Genomic DNA, 18582 nt, shown 5'->3' with positions numbered 1-18582 from the left:
CGCTGGAGCTTCCAGACGAGGAGCTACCGGAGGAGCCGCTGGAGCCGGTGGAAGAGGTACCAGTGGAAGAGCTGCCGGAAGCCTCAGGGGAGCTGCCGGAGGAGCTGGAAGAGCTGCCAGAGGAAGAGCTACCGGAGCCTGAGGAGCCTGAAGAGCTACCAGTGGAAGAGGTACCAGAGGAAGAGCTACCAGACGAGCTGCCGGTGGAAGAGCTGCCGGAAGAGCTGCCAGAAGAGCCGCTAGAACCACTGGAGCTGCTGGAAGAACCGCTGGAGGTGCCAGTAGAACCGCTGGAGGTGCCGGTAGAGCCGCTGGAGGAGCCAGTGGAAGAGCTGCCGGAAGCCTCAGGGGAGCTACCGGAGGAGCCGCTGGAGCCGCTGGAAGAACCGCTGGAAGAACCGCTGGTGTCAGTGGAAGAGCTTCCAGAAGCCTCAGAGGAGCTGCCAGAAGAGCTGCTGGAGCCACTGGAGCCGCTGGAGGTGCCGCTGGAGGTGCCAGTAGAGCCGCTGGAGGAGGTGCCGGTAGAGCCAGTGGAAGAGCTTCCAGAGGCCTCAGAGGAACTGCCGGAGGAGCTGCTGGAGCCGCTGGAAGAACCGCTGGTGCCAGTGGAAGAGCTTCCAGAAGCCTCAGAGGAGCTGCCAGAAGAGCTGCTGGAGCCATTGGAGCCGCTGGAAGAGCCGCTGGAGCTGCCGGAGGAGCTACCAGAAGAACCGCTGGAGGAGCTGCCGGAAGAGCCAGAGCCGGAAGAGCTAGAGCCGGAACCCGAGCCCTCGGCGGCAACACCAGTAGCGGAAGCACTAGAGGCACCGCCGGTCACGGTGGTGACGCTGGTTCCGATGGTAGCGCCGGATGCAAGAGTGGAGGAACCCAGGGGGCAGATGGTGGTGGTTACAGTGCGGTAGATGGTAGTGTAGGTCACATCCTCGTCGTCACCGGCGGTGGCGGTGGCGGCGTGGGTGATGGTGGTGGTGTAGGCACTGGCGACGGAAGTGACGGAGTCACCGCCGACAGCGGCAGCGGAAGAAGTGGCGACAGAGACGATGCGAGCGGAAGAAGGAACGACAGAGGCGGAGGCAGAAGCGGAAGCCTGGGCACCCTCCTGATAGATCTTGATGGAGTTGATCTCCCAGTAGGCCTCCTCAAAGGCCGAGGGGTTGGCAGCGACGTAGTCGACACAGCTGGCGGTACCGCTGGAGGAGTCACTGATGGGGCATGTGGTCTCGAGGAAGACGCCACCGGCCCAATCGCCGCAGAAGGTGGTGTCGAAGACAAAGCGCTGGGCCTGGAACTGTTCGGCAATGTCGCAGGAGCCCTGGAGGTTGGCGAGAGGGGTGCCGAAGGCGGAGACGTCCGGGGTGCCGTCGGTGATGGAGGTGGGGATGGAGTCACGGGCGAAGAACCAGATCTTGATGAAGTCGTCGGTCCACTGCATAGCATAGACGCCACCGTTGCCGTCGTTGAAGGAGGTGCCGTAGCTACCGGTGGCGCCCTCGACGACACAGCCGGTGGTGCTCGAGGTCTCGCTGCAGTCGGCGTTGGTCAGGGTGCCGGTCATGTCGGTGCTGTTCATGATGCAAGTGTTGCCGGTGTGGGCGACGACCTCGTTGTAATCCATCAGGTTAACACCCTCGATGATATCGATCTCACCGTCGGTGGGCCAGGTCTCGCCGGTGGTCCAGAAGGCGGGCCAGACACCACAGATGCTGCCGGGCATGTGCTGGATGTCGGCGATGAAGAGACCATGGTCGAAGTACTGCGTGCCATCCAGTCTGACGGAGCTACGGCCGGCGGAGCTGGAGGTGAGAGTGGTGGTGTAGTCGACGCCCAGGTAGACGCTGCCGGAGGAGGTGATGTTTACCAGGCCGGCGCTCTCTGCGCTGGCCTTGTCCAGGTAGTCGACGAAGCCATCGGTGGGATCGGCGCCTGTGTAGAAGTCAAAGTAGTCGAAGAAGTCGCTTCCCTCCCAGGTCTGGACCAGGGTGTAGCTCTCCGAGGATGACCGCTTGCCAGGCACGCGAGCCACCGCGGGGGCGACAATAGAAGCGACGGCAAGGGAGCCGATAAGAAGAGAGGAAGAAGGCATGGTTGAGGATCTACAGAAATAAAACAAAAAATAAAAAAATAACGATAGTAAGGGATCTTCTCTTGTCTTGAGGAAAGAGAAAGAGTGTCAGACAATCATCAAGATCATCAGTTAGTCAGGGAGCGACAGTCTACAGACAAAAACCGTCTGTATAGAGGAAATGGGAAAGAATGACTGATCTCCAAAAGAGAGACAGAGAGTGTGTGTAAAGACAAAGAAAGAAAGAAAAGAAAGGAAAGAAGGAGGAAACGTCTAGGGGGACACTGTTATTATTAGCTATTGTAGACTGGGGACAATAGCTATAGGGCTCTTATTGACGGCCTGACTCTCCCCTCTCATTGAATCAAAAAATAAAAAAAAATAAAAAAAAAAATAGAATAAAAAAAAGAGAGAGAGGTTCTGGGCCGGCCAGGGCAGCGCCGCGTCAGGAGTGAAGCAATCACGACTATAGCAGAGGCCCATTAAGGCTATTCCTGTCCATTACTCCGTCTATAGTGGGACTGACGCCCGTCCCTGGCTCCAGCTTGCCGAATCAACGGGCAGAAGCCACGCAGAGCGACGGTGTCAAGGCATGGGATGGCTGGAGGGACTGGACGAATCACGGCCTGGATTCCCTTCATTCTCAGTTGCTGAGTTCCTGAGTTCTTGAGTTCCTGAGTTCACTGGGCGAGTGAAACGTGGCGAACAACGCAAGTGGCCAACCTGAAACGACGAGTACTTGCAGCGACAGTCAGTTAGGCATGTTTCGACCTCGTCACTCGTGAAACCAGGGGGCAACCCACCTTCACAGCATTCGACAGAATGCTCTGTACTCCGTACATGCCTTTTGGTTTTTAAGCAAGCAGTCCCCGTCACCTGGAATGCTCCCTCTCTCCCTCTCTCCCTCTCTCCCTCTTTCTGTCTCTCTCCGACATTCTCAGCTCAGGACATATTTGCCGACGTCAGCAACCCAGCACCACCCAGGCCACCTAGTAGGAAACCATGTCTCCAGCACCCAATGACACGACGGGGCTCTCGATCCGCCAGCCCACCGTGTCGATCCGGTCAGGCAGGCCGATGGGAGGAGCGTCCGAGGCCTAGACTGAGTGGCCGGTGGAGACGGACGACGACGTTTGAGCGGGAGGGATTTTTAGCGAGGTCGAGAAAAGAAATAGAGAAGTAGGAATTATCCTGCAGGGAGTAGACTGTCGATCGGATGACGAGTCTGACGGCCCTCTGGAATGTTGCTGCTGCTGTTGCTGTTGCTGTTGCTGTTGCAGACGCCGACCGACGCTTTGTTTCCCGCTCAAGTCGACGTGTTTACGCTGGGCCCGAAGCGGACTAGCGTTGCAGAGCCACGCGTCGCGAGCCACATTCGTGGCTGAGTCAGCATAAAAAGATGCTCCATAACTAATAATGCGTGAATAAATAGTAACATTGTCGAAGTATTACGGAGTACTATTTCTATATTTAATGCTCTTATTGTAGAGTACTCAGTACGGAGTAGAGACCCTGAGAAGCCCTGGTTATAGTACGAGGACGAGGCGTCAATAGTCAATACCTAGTTAGACAATAGTCCATGGCTAGGAAGTCCATGTAGTAATCTTACTATAAATATAAATCATCCCTGGACTGATACAGATAAATCAAAGACCGGCTCTTCCATCTCTCCCGGACTCTCGGCAATATATCGGCTATGCTCGACTCCATCTCATCGCTGACGTGGCCAGTGACAAGTACCGGCATACTTTCTTTATGTGGTAGAGCAATCGACACTCCATTGTACAGAGTAATGGTAGTAGGTGCTCTGCGAAATGAATCTATCTCTATATTACATCTTGAATAATTCTAATTATATTTCTCGCTTATGATTCTATTTAGATACTAATTGGATGAGCTGATGCAATATAAATTTCCTTGAGACATCTTAGGGGTTAGCCTATAGATAGGGAGAAAGACTACACTCTAAAGTCGATATGGACAATTCAATATGCCATTTACCCTGGACATGGGAAGAAATATGGTGATTACCGATAAATACAACAACTAATGATCCACCACCGACTCCGTCGCGAGATCAACCTTGGTCGTGCTGAAATCCCGGGCTGCAACGCGGTTCTTGAACAGGATGTCCATCTCGGCAAACGTGCGGTTCTTCGTCTCTGGTACGCGGAAATACGCCCAGATGAGACCGAGGCCCATCAGCCCGCCGTAGAAGAAGCCCGCCTTGGCCCCCCAGTTCCACGCCGTCGTCTGCACCATGTGCGGCACCAGCTGCCCAAAGATCAGCACCGCGACGTTGTACGTTGCCCGGGCCAGCACGACGCTCTTGGTCCGCAGGAAATTCGACGGGATCTCCGTCACGATCGTGTAGATGATGGGGCCGATTGTGATGAAGAAGACAAAGTACTCGATCAGTAGGATGCTGCCGATCGCATACGCAATCCCCGCGTGCGTCGTCGTGTCCGGGATGCCCAGGAAGCCAATCAGGAAGGTCGTCGCCGTCATGAACAGCGTGCCGGACAGCAGCAGTGTGCGCCGCCCGACCTTCGGCACCAGGTACCACGCAATGAAGACCCCGACAATCGCCAGGGCATACTCGCCCATCCCAAAATCAAACGACGAGGTCGAGGGCAGGCCCGCCTGCTCCAAAAAGTACACAATGTACGCCACCAGCGGCGCACAGAGCTCCTGGATCAGGTACGTCAGCACCGTGATCTCCGTGCGCCGCAGGTCATATCCCTTGAACAGGTCCAGATACGAGCTGGACGACTGCATGTCGTTCTCCAACTTGACCGTGTACATCATCATCGCCACCGTGTCGGCGATCTCCTCCTCCGGCGTGTCCTTGCGCCGCAGCCGCCGCAGCGTCTCGCCCGCCTCCTCGGCGCGGCCCTTGCGGACCAGCCACCAGGGCGACTCGGGCGCCAGGTAGATGCCGATCATGAGTGGGATCGGAAGCACCCACTGCAGCGCAAAGGGAATCCGGTACGCCCACTCGCTCGACATGGAGAGGAAGCCGCGCAGCACGCTGGTGCCGAGAAGATAGCCGATACTCCAGCAGAGCGAGACCAGCATCGTGAGGTAGGGTCGCAAGACGTTGGGGCACACCTCGGCCGCGTAGGTGGTGGTCAGCGTCTGGAAGATGCCCCAGGGAATCCCCAGGAGGATCTCCGCCCCGAGGTACATGTAAATGCTCGTCGCGAAGAATTGCAGGAAGATGAAGCACATCATCAGGAAGAGACAGGTCATCATCACCCAGCGGTAGCCGAACCAGTCGGCAAAGAGGCCGTTGAGGAATAAGCCGACAATCTCGCCCGCATTGACGCCATTGCCAATGGCCGACTGCAGCTCGGCGGGGATCTGGTACTCGCCCGTGCTCTGGAGCACGCCGTATCGTCGCTGAAAGGCTGGGAAGGCGATGAAGCCGGTGACAAAGGAATGGTCGAACCCTTCCATGATAAGCGAGGACGAGAACCAGATCGACCAGAACACCGCCATGGGGTACTTGCGGATCCCTTCCCGCAATCCCATTCCATGTTCATCATCCGTTGCCTTCTGAGCACCCTTGAGGATCTCTTCTGGCGTAATGTATCGCTCCTCATCTTTCTCTTGGATCACCGTGGTGGACCGAGGGTCGGCCAAATCTTCTTGGTGTTCAGCCATACTTCAGTGTCGTCGTCGTCGTCGCTTTTATTCTTGTTGTTGTCCGGGTCGTTCACAGGCCTTGGTTGAGCAATTTATATTCTCTCCATATGGGCAGACCCTCCAAAACGCGGGGGAAGATGTGGAGGTGGATACAGCGCCTCAGGCTCCTGCCGCTGCGGAGAACGTGGGGAAAACAAGGAGACTTGACTTCCACCCGGGGTCGAATAGAGATGGCCGCAACAGCCTGCCTCGTTGGGAACGGAGAGACAATTCCGGGGTAAAGATGCCCCGAAGTTCGCAGGCCACTGCCCCGAAATTAAACCACCAAACATATGACGAGGATCTTCGAGACTTCCGGGGATGATCAGCGTGTCTTTATGCCCATTGAGTGCTTGGTCATGGTGAATACGAGCTGGGCTGTTTATTGTACTTGTTTCTCGGTTCTTCGGTGAACTTTCTTTTGCTATTGGTTCATTGGGTTTGAATTGAGCCAACTCTACCCCTCCTTTTGAATGCAACATCGCCAGCTGTTCAGGGATCAAAAACGTTGCACCAGTTTTTGTTAGAAAAAAAAAAAAAAAAAAAAAGGAATTGTCATCTTCCACCTCTCCGTCGACCATGGCAGGTACCGTGCGGTGGCTGACCGGGCAGGGCCAGGAAGAGGCTCTCTCTGGCGGAACATCATTTGGCATGCCATGGCCAAGGGGTCGTTATCAACCAGGACAGGCCTTTGTGATCGAAGCAGAAGGCCAGACATACCCTCTAGACTCTCGAGAACTTGCGTTCTGGGCGGACGGATCTCTGAGATGGACGGCACACTCTGTCAGCCAGGATATCGGGTACAGCGCACAATATACCGTCAAAGGCGCGGCGGACAAGGCCGAGGAGTTAGCAGGAGTGGCCATTGATCAAAGTGGTCCCCATCTGCTTGTTTCGACGAAGCTCGGACTCGAGCTGCAGTTCTCCCCGCCAGGAAGTTCGACTTGGCTGGAGAGCTTGTCTGTGAATGGGTGTGTGGTGTGTTCCGGGGCCCGGATCGTTGCTTCCATCGATAAAAAGGAATATACCACTGTCGTCCAGGGGGCCACAGTGGAAAACGCCACCTTCAGTAGGGTCCTCGTCAAAGTCTCCGGCGTCGTTGTTTCTTCCTCCCCTGATGATCGGGTGGAACATCTCCCCTTTGACGTCCGGGTGTACGTATACTCTCACGCATCAACCGTGCGGATTCTTCATTCCTTCATCCACGATCTGGACGCGGACGAGCCTTTGACCTCGTTGGGGTTGCAGTTTTCTGTGCCCCTTGGAGGGACGGAGCGATATAACCGACATATCCGCCTTGGGGGATCGGGGGGCGGCATCCTCAAAGAAGAAGTCCAGGGTCTTTCGGGGCTCAGGCACGGCCCAACCGTGCAGGACCGGATTGATCAGACGGCCGGCCGAGCGGTGACACTCCGGGAAACCGAATGGAAGCGGACCGACCTCGCCAGGGGACTGACGTACATTCCGTGCTGGGACTCGTATTCGCTGTCGCAGCTGTCGTCGGACGGGTTCACGGTCAAGAAACGGACGAGACGGGGCTGTTCCTGGGTCAAGGTGACGGGCGGCGGGCGCGCCGATGGACTGGCCTATGTGGGATCAGCTCGACACGGCGGCTTGGCCGTGGGGATGTCGGACTTCTGGGAACGCTACCCTACCCAACTGGATCTCGACCATCTCACGAGTGAGGAGGGGGTGATCACGGTGTGGATGTACTCTCCTCTGGCAGAGCCGCTTGAGACCGCGCCGTACCACGATGGCCTGGGGCTCGACTCGTACGGAAAACAGCTGGAGGCCCTCGACGTGACGTACGAGGACTATGAGCCTGGGTTTGTGACGGCCAACGGGATCGGACGGACGAACCAGTTCTTCCTTCGGCCATATCTAGCCACGCCCTCCAACCGCGAGTTGAGTGGCTTTTCGTCTCTGGTGCGGCAGCCAGCTCGGTTAATAGCAGACCGACAATACATGCACTCGACGGGCGTCTTCCACGGGTGCTGGGCCCCCGACTTGCACGGACTTGGGTTCAGCAGCAGCACCCCGAGCGCGGGCGAGGTGGAGGAGATCGAGCGCAACCTGGACTTGCTGTTCAACTTCTACCGCGAGCAGGTGGAGCAGAATCGATGGTACGGCTTCTGGGACCACGGGGACGTGCAGCACACGTACGACGCGTACCGGCATGCCTGGCGCTACGACGTGGGCGGGTTTGCGTGGGACAACTCGGAGCTGTCGACGGACCTGTGGCTGTGGCTGTATTTCCTGCACACGGGACGAGCGGAGGTGTTCCAGATGGCCGAGGCCATGACGCGCCACACGGGCGAGGTGGATGTCTACCACGCCGGGCGGTTCAAGGGGTTTGGGACGCGGCACGGGGTGCAGCATTTCAGCGACAGCTCCAAGCAGCTACGGATCTCCAACGTGCTGTACCGCCGGATCTACTTTTACCTGACGGGCGACGAGCGCACGGGGGATCTCATCCAGGAGCTCGCGACGTGCCAGCAGACGCTGCTGGCGCTGGACTCGCACCGTAAAGTGCAGCAACACGCCGACGAGCTGCCCGAGGGGTTTGCCATGACGAACATCGGGCTGGACTGCGGCGCGCTGGCGGCGGCGTGGCTGAGCACGTGGGAGCGACGCGCCGAGGGCTGGATGCAGGCGCGCGATCTGTTGGTCCGGCTGCTGGACGGGGTGGCCAGATTGCCGCATGGGATCGGCAACAACGCGATCCTGCTGAACCCGACGACGGGCGAGATGCGGGCCTGCCCGCCTCCGACGCCCGAGTATGCCATCTCGCACTTATCAATGCTGTTTGGGTTCCCCGAGATTGTCACCGAGCTTCTCGACTACGCTCGCGAGATGTATCCGGACTGCGTGGCACGGTTCCTGCGCGTGTGGCTCGCGTACTGTCGTGCCTACAACGGGGGGGAGGCCGTACAGCGCGAGGAGTTTGGGTTTGTGTTTCCGGAGCATGCCACCTGGCGACAGAGCCACTCGACGTTGACGGGACTGGCGGCGGCGGAACTGCAGAGCGAGACGCTCGGGCGGGCGGCGTGGAGGCAGTTTTTCCATACTGATGGCTACACTCGCGAGCACGCATGGACGGTGACTGCCACAGCTCCTCCCGAGTATCTTGCGGTGGGGGAGGAGGCGACGTGGGTGACGACGAACGAGGCAGCTCGATACGGAGTGTCTGCGATAGTTAATTTAGCCAATATTCGGCAGTTTTTAGATCTCGATAGAGAGATGACAGAGATGACAGAGATGACAGAGATGACAGAGATGACAGAGATGATAGAAGATGATAGAAGGGAGATGAGAGATGAAAAGGAAGAGGAGAGAAGAGAGGAGAAGTGATGATGGGAGAGAGAGAGAGAAAGAGGGGGAAGAAGAAGAAGAAGAAGAAGGAGCGATGGAGGTGCCTTCCTAAATGGGATGGTCGTTGTCAATACAATACCACCCGAGTTCATACGGTAACTTACAGTATAGCATACTACCTAGTACCTAGGTCTCTGTATAGTACTCCGTACCCAAGGTACTCCGTAGGTAAGGGAAACTAAAAGTCTCTTCTACCCATAAACGTTGTTTCCCATAAAATTATTATCTGAATGCGGCTTCGCCTTCTACCAAATCTAGGGGGCCACTAGACCGCTGAGCCACTAAAAATGTCCAGACATTACTTAGAGCTTTATATGGTCATATATTCCTGTGACAGCTCCTTTTCCGCCGGATCTCCGCCCCGAACTGCCCCGTGCATCTCGAACACTTGTTCGACTCTGCTCGGCTGCTGAGCAGCACAACAAGACCAAACTGCTCTGCCAAGTTTTGTATACCACGGATCCCCTGCAAACGATGATTACTAACATTTCCTTTGGATACACCCGGGAATCGATTGGGATCTCTCACGATGGTCTATGGACAAGGCGCATGGCCCCCTCCATTTCATCAACCGTCTGGGGCACAAACGGTGCGATCATAGGGTTGGTGTACCTGAAAAATCGCCGGTAAATACAGATTTTAACCAACAGCTCTCGCTAAAGTCCCCTTACCTGCGTCTGGCCCTTAAGTACCACACATATAGTGCCCAGGAACGGAGCAGCGACAACACCAATGATGGCGTAAATCACCTGCCAGACTGGGGACTGGGGGGACGGTTGGCACCGGGAAAGCCATCCTCGAATATAAAAATGTCTTCAGTAGGAGAATTCAAGGGACATGGTTTTTAAAGGCTTTTTTCACTTGATAGCAATAGACTAGCCGTAACTAGTTAGGCAAGATGCCTTATTACCCAGGCCAACTAGACTTCAACTTCCCCTCCTCGAACAGAAACACTGAAAGATGGTCTTGTTGAGCATATTTCCCAGATCGAGTTCTGTCTGTAAACCAGCTGGATAAACTTCTATTTAGGTTTCAGCAAGAAGAATCGGTCAATCGCCAACAGACAAACATTAGGAAGGTTATAATAATAATAGATCAATGCCCCCTTAACTCTGCAAGCTCTAGCCAGTACCATCTTCCCCTTAGGAACCCTAGTTTAATATACAATTTGCTTTCTAAAGCTTTCTTCATATTAGTATCTTAATAAATCAAACCATAATATAAATATTAATGTCTATAAGGAATGTCTTCTAGAGTGAGGAACATACATTTAATCAAGTAGAAGACTATTAGAAACGCTAAAGAGTAAAGCCAGCCACATCTAGCACTCTACGGGAGAAGATCCGTTAGTAGAAGAATAGGATCAACAGCCAGGTATAGGTCCCCACTGAGGCATAGAGAAAGCCCTCCCTAATCCAGTAAATCTACTTAATACTATATAAATAAACTATAAGTATGTAATAAGACCCTCTGGGTGCATACCCTATAGGGAGCTAAGATTTGAATAGAATAGTAGTATATCTATTATTTCCTTTACCCATGTCATGTTGACATCACCTTTATAATACAGTTATATTGATTAATAAGACAGCATGAGGCATTAGCAAATACTACTTCTATTAACTTTAACTATATTATCTGTTATCTATTGTCCTTATTTATTCCATCAGCCCACCCTATTATATGAATAACTATTGAATATCACTACTCAAAATGGACGTCTCTACCCTTTCTTTGAGCATGTTCAAGCGCAACACTAGCCAGATTATCCTGGCCGGCTCTTCCTCCAGATCTGCCGAGACAGAGGGATTGAGAGGTTCTGGGAGGATGTCAAAAAAAGCCTTTGCAGTATCTTGAATTATAGTTGAAGCCTAGTCTAGATAGTATATAATCTAGCTATCTAGTATATCTTAAGAAATACGAGTCGTGCCCGAAACACCAACATCCCCCTGACGCACTCCCTCGGGCAAATCGTCCTCGCCCAGGCCTTCATCGTATCCATTCTTGGTGCGAGGCCTTGCATGCCGGAGACGTTCGTCTATGATATTCGACGGATCGATGGCCTCGTTTTCGTCGTCAGCTGTGCAGTCAGTATAGTGAGAACATGGACATGGAATGTCAAGGGAGACTACCCAGCTGTGCATCGCTGTTCGAATAGGGCGGCTGCATGGGCTCGTCGTAATCCTCATTGTCGCCGACGACGGGGACCTTGTCCCGGATGGAAGGGTCTGTCTCACGGACATAGGTATCGTCCTGGACGGTTCCTGGCACGGGCGACTCGTCGTTCTCGCGTTCGTAGGCGTCTTCGGCCTCTCGTTCGGCGACGTTTGACATGATGATGTCTCGTAGGTGGAGTGGAGGGTGTTTGGAGAGATCTGGATAGGGTAGATATAGGGAAGAATCGGCACGCAATCGTTACATCAGAGGCAATTCATCATATTGACATATTGTGACGTTATACTCTACCACATACTATATACTTCACCACTTTACTATATACTTTTACTCTATACGTTTACTCTATACGTTTACTCTTCTTCTCTATACTCACTACTCACTACTCACTACTCACTACTCACTCTACTATGGCCAGCTCCCGAGACAAAGACGAACTCTGGGCCTCAGGCGAGGACCGTGTCAACGCGATGCGAGGATACAAAGCGTTCGTCATTCTGCTCTTCTATACTTACATGCTTATACCGATAGGGCAATCCATAACCCCCGCGTCTCCGACGAAGCCAAAGCCCACGCCCAAGACGTGCTCGACAACGAACTCGGCGGCGATAAACCACGGCATGATCTGTACGCCGTGCGGGGGGATCCCCAGAAGGATCCCATGCGGATTGCAGCAGGATACAAAGCGTATTGTCTCCTTCTTTGATTACTAGATCATTCTAACCCATGTAGAGCAACGAAGAATCCCCGGAACTCAGAGGAGGGAAAGCAGCGGGCGAGTGATCGACTGGATGAAATGGAAAATAGATAAATATACTATCTCACTATCTTACTATCTTACTATCTGTATACTACGGCCACCGTCGGAGTAGATCGTTCAGCATGTCCATCGGCGCAAGAAGCAAAGACGCAGCCGTCTCAAAAGGCGGTTGGTCCGGGGCCTGGGGATGTGCGCGCGTCGGAACAAACAGCTTCGTCCGCGACAGACTCTTCGCCAGTCGGAGATTCTCCTCGCTGGTGATCGCATTCTCCAGCAGGACGAGCTCTGTGTCTTGCTCCCGGCGGAGATGGGCGCGCAGTTCGCCCATCAACCGGGTGATGGTGGAGGTGAAACGGGGGTCTTGGGGGGGGATTCCTTGGAAGAGACGGAGATAGTATTTGATCTGGAGAATTCAGAAGAGTATCTCATGTATAATTATAACACTTTTCAACCTACAGATTCATGTTCTCTTCGATCTCGGTCGAGATCGAGGACTCCCCGGTCGACGTACTTGGCCATGGCAGGATACAGCACCAGTTCTTCCGCCACCAGATGACGCGCCAATTCCCAGACGAACTGGTTCTGCAGTCTGGTCTGGTCGTCGGCGTCGAGGGAGTCGACCATCTGGTCAAAGAGGGAGGCGAGAGAGTCGTGGGTTGCTCTGATGGATTTGCTGAGGGACATGTCGTAGTAAGTATAGTATAGTAAGTATAGTAAATATAGTATTATAGAATGGATAGTATTATTATATATGCTATATTATATCATTCGTCGTCATACAGCATAATTTATGCACATTATGTTGTTTACATTCCAGCTTTTATATCCCTTTGTCACTTCATCCCTACAACCATCAACACACGATGAATCAAAGGTAGATATTGGTCTTTCTATTGAGAGATTGCTGATTGCTAATTATTAGACCCTCTCTCCGTCGCTCCAACACGCTCAAGCGCCTGTCCAGCTGGTTTCTCTCCTGGAAGCCCGATGTGCAGTATAATCCCCTCGGCGACGTCCATACCGTCCTAGACAGTCTGTCCGAGAGAGAGACTGCAACTGCGATAGATACTGCAACTGCGATAGAGACTGCAACTGCGATAGATACTGCAACTGCGATAGATACTACAAAGACTGCCACTGTCACTGTCACCGAGACAGACAGTCAGACAGACGAGATACAGAACCAGACGGACACCCAGACACAACCAAAGACACAGAAACCACAGCCTATTTATGCCTGTCAAGCCTGCCAGGTACGCGCCGTCCACTGCGATCGCCAACAGCCCAAGTGCGCGCATTGCACGGAGCAGCAGCTGCTGTGTTTCTACGTGCGGCCCTCGCTCTACAGATCGCAGACCGTCTCGGCCAGGACGACCGCCAGGACGGCGAGGACAGTGAGGAGGAGCGAGAGTGTCAAGAGGGATTCTCTCTTTCTGCTGTCTCCTTCTGCGACGATGATTGGAAGGTAGTTACTAGATAGTTATAAACATACTATACTATCTGTTCACTATTATACTCTATTATATATCGTATAATTCTGACGTCACTGACCATATCATCAACACTCTCTATCCTCTCTCTCTATCCTCTATCGCCCTTATTCTCTATTGCTCTTATTCTCTATCTCTATATTCTCTGTCTCAATGAAAAACACCGTCATCTCAGCCTTCATCTTCCGTCTGAACCCCCTCCGCGTGGCTCTCTTCCGCCGCAGCGCCTCCGTCCGAACATACCAGTAAGTAAAGCAATACAGGGTGCGTTTTGCCTCTAACTGGGTAGAAACCATCTAGGAACCGTCTCCGGCTCAGTCGACTCCTCCGACCCGTCCCCGTTGGCATGTGCCTGGCGCGAGATCCACGAAGAAACAAGCCTGACCGCTACCTCGCTCACCCTCTGGCGCACAGGGAAACCCTTCACCTTCACCGACCCCTCCGTGGATAGAGAATGGACCGTCCACCCGTTTGCCTTTCTCTTCGATCCCGACAGACAAGCCATCCGTATCGACTGGGAGCATGATTCGTGGGACTGGTACGATCCCAAGACTTGCATGGACAATCCGGCGGCTGGAAAGATCGTCCCCAGACTACAAGATAGTCTGCACAGAGTGTGGTTCGAAGCAACCCTCCCCGGAGAGGCGAGCGCCGCGCTCTCCACGGGGTTGAAGCGTCTGTCGACCGACCGTTCGAGTGGTTCGCGTGAGCTGACGACCATCGCGCTGGCAATCTTCCGCGACGTTCTCTCCCACGGCGAGGGGATGGACTGGTCCGATATCCGTATGGTGGCATGGCATATCTGGAAGAACGGCCGGGAGAACATGGGCGCCGCGATAGTCAATGCGTTGATGGCTGTTTTGGACGATATGAGTGGCAGCAACAATGATACAAATGAAAACCTGCTGGTCGTGGACCGCCATCTCGCCCGACGGAAGGAGATGCCGATTATTATTCGCATCCAAGAGACGTTCAAAACATACTTGCAACCCATTCTCAAGGAAGATGCCACCGATCCCACCATCATCTCCCTCCTTACCCTCTCCGCCAGCTCGACCATCCGCGACTGCATCGCCTCCTTGACAGCGCTCTGTTCATCGCTGGACGTGCGTATCCTCGAGTCCCGTCCCCTCTGCGAAGGCGCGAGCTTGGCGTCGTCCATCCTCGGTCAATTCGAAGCACAGGGGCAAAAAGAAAGTCTCAAAATCACTCTCTACACCGACGCCGCAGCCGCCACGGCAGCTCAAGGTATCCACCTCCTCCTCCTGGGCGCAGACGGTATCTCCCCCTCCGGCGTGTGCAACAAGATCGGCTCCCTCCCTGCCGTCCTGGGTACCAAGCTCGTCGCTCCAAGGGCTAGAATCCTTGTTCTCAGCGAGATGGAAAAGGTCGCCGGACTGGACTCGACACCGACGGAAGAGAATGAGCCCGACGAGGTCACCCGCTGCTGGCGCTCCGAGGGGATAGACATGGGGATTATCGACAGAGAAATGAGAAACAAAGAAGATTCAACAGACATCGTGCAGGTCCGCAATCCATATTTCGAATCGGTGCCGCTGCACCTCATCGATGCCTTGATCTGCGAACAAGGCGTTCTCCATCCAGACGCTCTGAGGGACCGATCGAGACGGGTGGCACAGCAGATGGACCGCTTGTTTGGAGATTTATAGCAAGGAGCGAATACTCTTCAAAGTTGTATTATGTTCATAAATCAGGGTTATCAATCCAACAAAAGAAAATCAAGGCTCGGGTCATAAAGCCTGCGCTGTACCATAAACAATCCCAATCCCAATCACACTTAAGCCTCAAATCTTGAACCTCAACTATGCCCGCGTCTGGCGCTTGGCAGTGCCAATGTGTGTGTTGTGCACTTTCGTCGCGAACTTGAGACTCGTCAACGTCTCCGACAAGTGTGCCTGCAGCGGACTGACCATGACGAACATGAGCGTCTTGGAGTTGCCGCCCAGCGAGAATTGCAGGAGATACGTAAGCTGACCAGTTAGCATGCTTTTCGTATAGGAACTTTTCACATATCGTCTTACCTTGCTATTCCGGTAAGGAATGTGCCCGCCCTCCTTGCCCTGCCCCAGAGCCGCAATCACATCGCCCAGACAGCTCAAGCTGCGGTTGATGCTCTGCGTTTCCTTGAGCCGCTCGCCCGTCGCCTGGCTGTGGCTCAGTCGCTCGCTGCCAGCCAGATCCACCAGGTTCAGCGTGCCCTCGCTGCGCTCGCCCGTCACGCTGTTCGTCCCGATCAGCTTGAGGATGAAGACCGAGTGCGACCGCGACGACCGTTCGTTGGCCTTGGTCGCCGCCACGGACCGGTTCGCTGCCGCCCGCTGCAGGATGCTCTCCACCATCTCGGGCGTCTCCAGCCGCACCGTGTTCACGTCCGTGATGAACGTCTTGCCCCGCTGCATGTCGTGCCGGATCTCGTGCTTCTTCCTGTCCAGCTCGTCCGGGTTGCCCAGCAGGTCGTTCAGGTTTTCGTTGTACACCTCCACAAAGTTGCCCTCCATCGTGTACCGCCACCCCTTGTCCTCGAGGTTCTTGGCCGTCTCGTAGATCTGGTGCACCGCGCGGGGGATCATTCCGTCGTTCGAAGACATCGTGTGCGTCTTGCCGCTGCCCGTCTGCCCGTAGCAGAAAATGCACACGTTGTACCCGTCCAGTGCACTCTGCACGAGCTGACTGATCTCCTCAAACACCTCGGCATTCTGCGTGCCCGTGTTGAACACCCGGTCAAACGAGAAGTTGTTGTTCTTCTTCGACACCACACCGAGGCTGCTCTTCTCCTCCGGCCCCAGCACCGAGATCTCCTTGGCGTCGTCCGAGGCATCGGGGTATTCAATCTCGGCAATGGAGGTGACGGGGTCGCAGGGCAGCGGGGGTCGCACTCGGCAGAACACACGGATGTTGCCTTTGAGCTCTTGGACTTGGTTGTGAAGCTTGCGTCGTAGAGTCTCTTCCTTGCGCAGCTTCTCCTTGGTTTCGTTCGTCTCGGCCAGCGCATCCATCATCTGCTGGTTAAGCCGCTCAAAGGCCTCCGACTGCTCCTCCCGACCGGATTCGAGGAATTCGATGCGCGCCTTGAGCGCCCGGATGGATGACTCCATGGTCACGCTATTGTTGCTTGCAGTGCTCAGGTTCTCGCGCAGGTCCATGTTGGCTTTGCGCTCCCGGCCGAGCTCATCACGCAGCACCTGGATTTCCTCTTGCAGGCGAGACAGATCGCGGTCTTTCTTATCCAAGTCGATCTGGGATTTCTGTGTTTCGAGTGCATTCTGGGAGCTGAGTTGAGTCAGCTCTCGTTGATGCGCCACCGCGGCGTCCGCCAGGTCGCGCTCATGTTGCCGTCTGAGCTCCGCCATTTCATCCTGGTGCTGTGAGACGATGTTTTCCAGCTTCTTTTTACCATCCTGTTTGACTGTCTCTGTATCGATCCGCTGGCGCCTGTCCAGCTCGTCAAGGGCGATCTCGTGCTCTCGCTGCGCGTTCTTCAAAGCGCTTTCGGCCGTTGCCATACGGGCCTTCATCGTTTCAACCTCGACCCGTAGAGATAAATTCGAGTCGGTCAGCTCGTTACGGGCGGACTCCAACTCTTGGACTAACAGACGATCAACCTTTGGTCTTTATTGCAGATGTCGAGATACTTACTTCTCGTTTTGTACAGTTCGACCGACTCTTGCAGGCCAGAGGTAGACTGACCAGCATGGCTCATCTTGGAAACCAAGGTAGCAAACATTTCCTCGAAAGAGCGTTCGCGGGATTCTTGATCCCATTCCGGTCCTGTAGTCATGTCAAATGCTGTCACTGAAGAATACTTGTTGAGAAACTGTCGTTGATGCTTCTGTGGGGACACCCTGGGCGTCACATAGTAGTAAGGGGCTCGGGGAGTAGGTCTGCTAGGGGTAGAGACTTTGGGGATCTTGGACGCCGGGGGCTTGGGGACTCCCTCCGAGGGACGGATTTGGGGATCCCGTTGGCTCAGGGACAGCTGATCAAAGGCGCGGCACAATGAGAGATCACGACCACCACGGCGAGTCCACAGCGGTTCTCCCGGAAGAAACGCTCGGACAAGGGGGTCGCTCATTTCACCATCATCGTGCCCCAGCGCCCAATCTTCGCTGGTGGATGACGAATCACAAGAAAACAAGGAAAACAATGACGGCCTACCCTTACGTTTTCCTAGTACGCTCGCAGCGGCTTCTTCTTCGTGGGTGTCCAGGGAGGTTGCCGGTCGTGGCAGGGAGGGCCCGGTGTGCTTTCTGGCGTGGGACATGGACGTCTGTGGGCGAGAGGCCCCCATCGCGGTGGCCGGGCGCGATCCCGGGCCGACAGTGGCGGAGAAGGATCCCGGAGCAACGCTGCGCGACGAGGTTGAGGTCGCCCTCATCGTGGATGCAAAGGAGGTGGTGCGTCCGTGTGTGGCGGGGGTCGACCGCGCACCGTACGAGACGGATCCCGCTCGTCGGACGTCGGGGGCCTGCGTCGTGCTCTTCGACCTATTCAGCTCTGCTCTCGTCAGCAAATTCCTATCCTCGCCTCCCTCTCTGACCGACTGCACCTACGTGACACCGTCTTCCCAGCAATGGTCCCCGGCTGCACCAGCCCCGACCGTGAGTTGGTGGACATCGAGCTCATCTCCTTCAGTCCAGTTGTCCGCGAAGGAATCCGGCTGCGTGTGGGCGATCTCGACTGATACTAGAGCAGTCAGCAAATACCCCAAAATAAATCGCGGACAGCAGGATGAGCATACCAGATTCTCATGGTCCATTATTAAGGCCAAGTCAGGGGCGCTGCAGCAGTGAGGAAAGAAGAAAAACAAAGACACGCAGCGACAGACAATGCCAGGGCGTCAGCAGTCAGAGTCAGAGTCAGAGCCAGAACACCCTCAACCTTTGTCTCTCTTATCTAGACGTCTAGATGGCCCGATCTGCGCCGCAGCGTGGATGATGCCATGGACAAGTTCTTCGCTGCCCTGGCCTTTCGTTGCCCTGAGAACCGCCTGTGGATAAACAAACAAGCCAAACACA

At 54.7% G+C, this 18582-nt stretch overlaps 9 protein-coding genes across 9 annotated transcripts; 4 read left to right on the top strand and 5 right to left on the bottom strand.

Annotated features, from left to right (window-relative positions):
• Window positions 1–1099: 1099 nt before the first annotated feature.
• Window positions 1100–2083, bottom strand: ASPZODRAFT_65123 (hypothetical protein; the record flags this gene model as incomplete). Its single annotated transcript, XM_022729279.1, has 1 exon — window positions 1100–2083. A coding segment is annotated over one exon (984 nt), but the record flags the coding sequence as incomplete, so codon positions are not given.
• Window positions 2084–4070: 1987 nt separating this feature from the next.
• Window positions 4071–6020, bottom strand: ASPZODRAFT_132309 (hypothetical protein). The gene has a single exon (XM_022722985.1). The coding sequence runs from the start codon at window positions 5726–5728 to the stop codon at window positions 4109–4111; it is 1620 nt and encodes a 539-aa protein (XP_022581828.1). The 5' UTR covers window positions 5729–6020; the 3' UTR covers window positions 4071–4108.
• A 243-nt stretch (window positions 6021–6263) lies between these two features.
• Window positions 6264–9235, top strand: ASPZODRAFT_132305 (hypothetical protein). Its single transcript, XM_022722984.1, has one exon. The coding sequence runs from the start codon at window positions 6329–6331 to the stop codon at window positions 9098–9100; it is 2772 nt and encodes a 923-aa protein (XP_022581827.1). The 5' UTR covers window positions 6264–6328; the 3' UTR covers window positions 9101–9235.
• A 73-nt stretch (window positions 9236–9308) lies between these two features.
• ASPZODRAFT_132304 (hypothetical protein) lies at window positions 9309–9798 on the top strand. The gene has a single exon (XM_022722983.1). It carries the CDS (start codon window positions 9596–9598, stop codon window positions 9749–9751), a length of 156 nt encoding a protein of 51 aa, XP_022581826.1. The 5' UTR covers window positions 9309–9595; the 3' UTR covers window positions 9752–9798.
• A 1233-nt stretch (window positions 9799–11031) lies between these two features.
• ASPZODRAFT_15997 (hypothetical protein) lies at window positions 11032–11455 on the bottom strand (the record flags this gene model as incomplete). Its single annotated transcript, XM_022726442.1, has 2 exons — window positions 11032–11201; window positions 11254–11455. 2 exons carry the CDS (start codon window positions 11453–11455, stop codon window positions 11032–11034), a joined length of 372 nt encoding a protein of 123 aa, XP_022581825.1.
• Window positions 11456–11706: 251 nt separating this feature from the next.
• ASPZODRAFT_15996 (hypothetical protein) lies at window positions 11707–12107 on the top strand (the record flags this gene model as incomplete). Its single annotated transcript, XM_022726440.1, has 3 exons — window positions 11707–11783; window positions 11828–11983; window positions 12029–12107. 3 exons carry the CDS (start codon window positions 11707–11709, stop codon window positions 12105–12107), a joined length of 312 nt encoding a protein of 103 aa, XP_022581824.1.
• A 40-nt stretch (window positions 12108–12147) lies between these two features.
• On the bottom strand, window positions 12148–12740 carry ASPZODRAFT_151818 (hypothetical protein; the record flags this gene model as incomplete). The annotated part of the gene is made up of 2 exons (XM_022725779.1): window positions 12148–12459; window positions 12513–12740. 2 exons carry the CDS (start codon window positions 12738–12740, stop codon window positions 12148–12150), a joined length of 540 nt encoding a protein of 179 aa, XP_022581823.1.
• A 179-nt stretch (window positions 12741–12919) lies between these two features.
• ASPZODRAFT_142054 (hypothetical protein) lies at window positions 12920–15216 on the top strand (the record flags this gene model as incomplete). Its single annotated transcript, XM_022724813.1, has 5 exons — window positions 12920–12930; window positions 12979–13309; window positions 13405–13450; window positions 13722–13791; window positions 13836–15216. 5 exons carry the CDS (start codon window positions 12920–12922, stop codon window positions 15214–15216), a joined length of 1839 nt encoding a protein of 612 aa, XP_022581822.1.
• Window positions 15217–15369: 153 nt separating this feature from the next.
• ASPZODRAFT_151816 (hypothetical protein) lies at window positions 15370–18323 on the bottom strand (the record flags this gene model as incomplete). Its single annotated transcript, XM_022725778.1, has 6 exons — window positions 15370–15537; window positions 15589–17153; window positions 17204–17335; window positions 17723–18061; window positions 18118–18244; window positions 18306–18323. 6 exons carry the CDS (start codon window positions 18321–18323, stop codon window positions 15370–15372), a joined length of 2349 nt encoding a protein of 782 aa, XP_022581821.1.
• Window positions 18324–18582: the final 259 nt, after the last annotated feature.

Source organism: Penicilliopsis zonata, assembly GCF_001890105.1.
Source record: "Penicilliopsis zonata CBS 506.65 unplaced genomic scaffold ASPZOscaffold_6, whole genome shotgun sequence".
Taxonomy (NCBI): domain Eukaryota; kingdom Fungi; phylum Ascomycota; class Eurotiomycetes; order Eurotiales; family Aspergillaceae; genus Penicilliopsis; species Penicilliopsis zonata.
The sequence above is the reverse complement of the archived record's forward strand: the minus strand, read 5'-3'. Positions and strand labels throughout refer to the sequence as shown.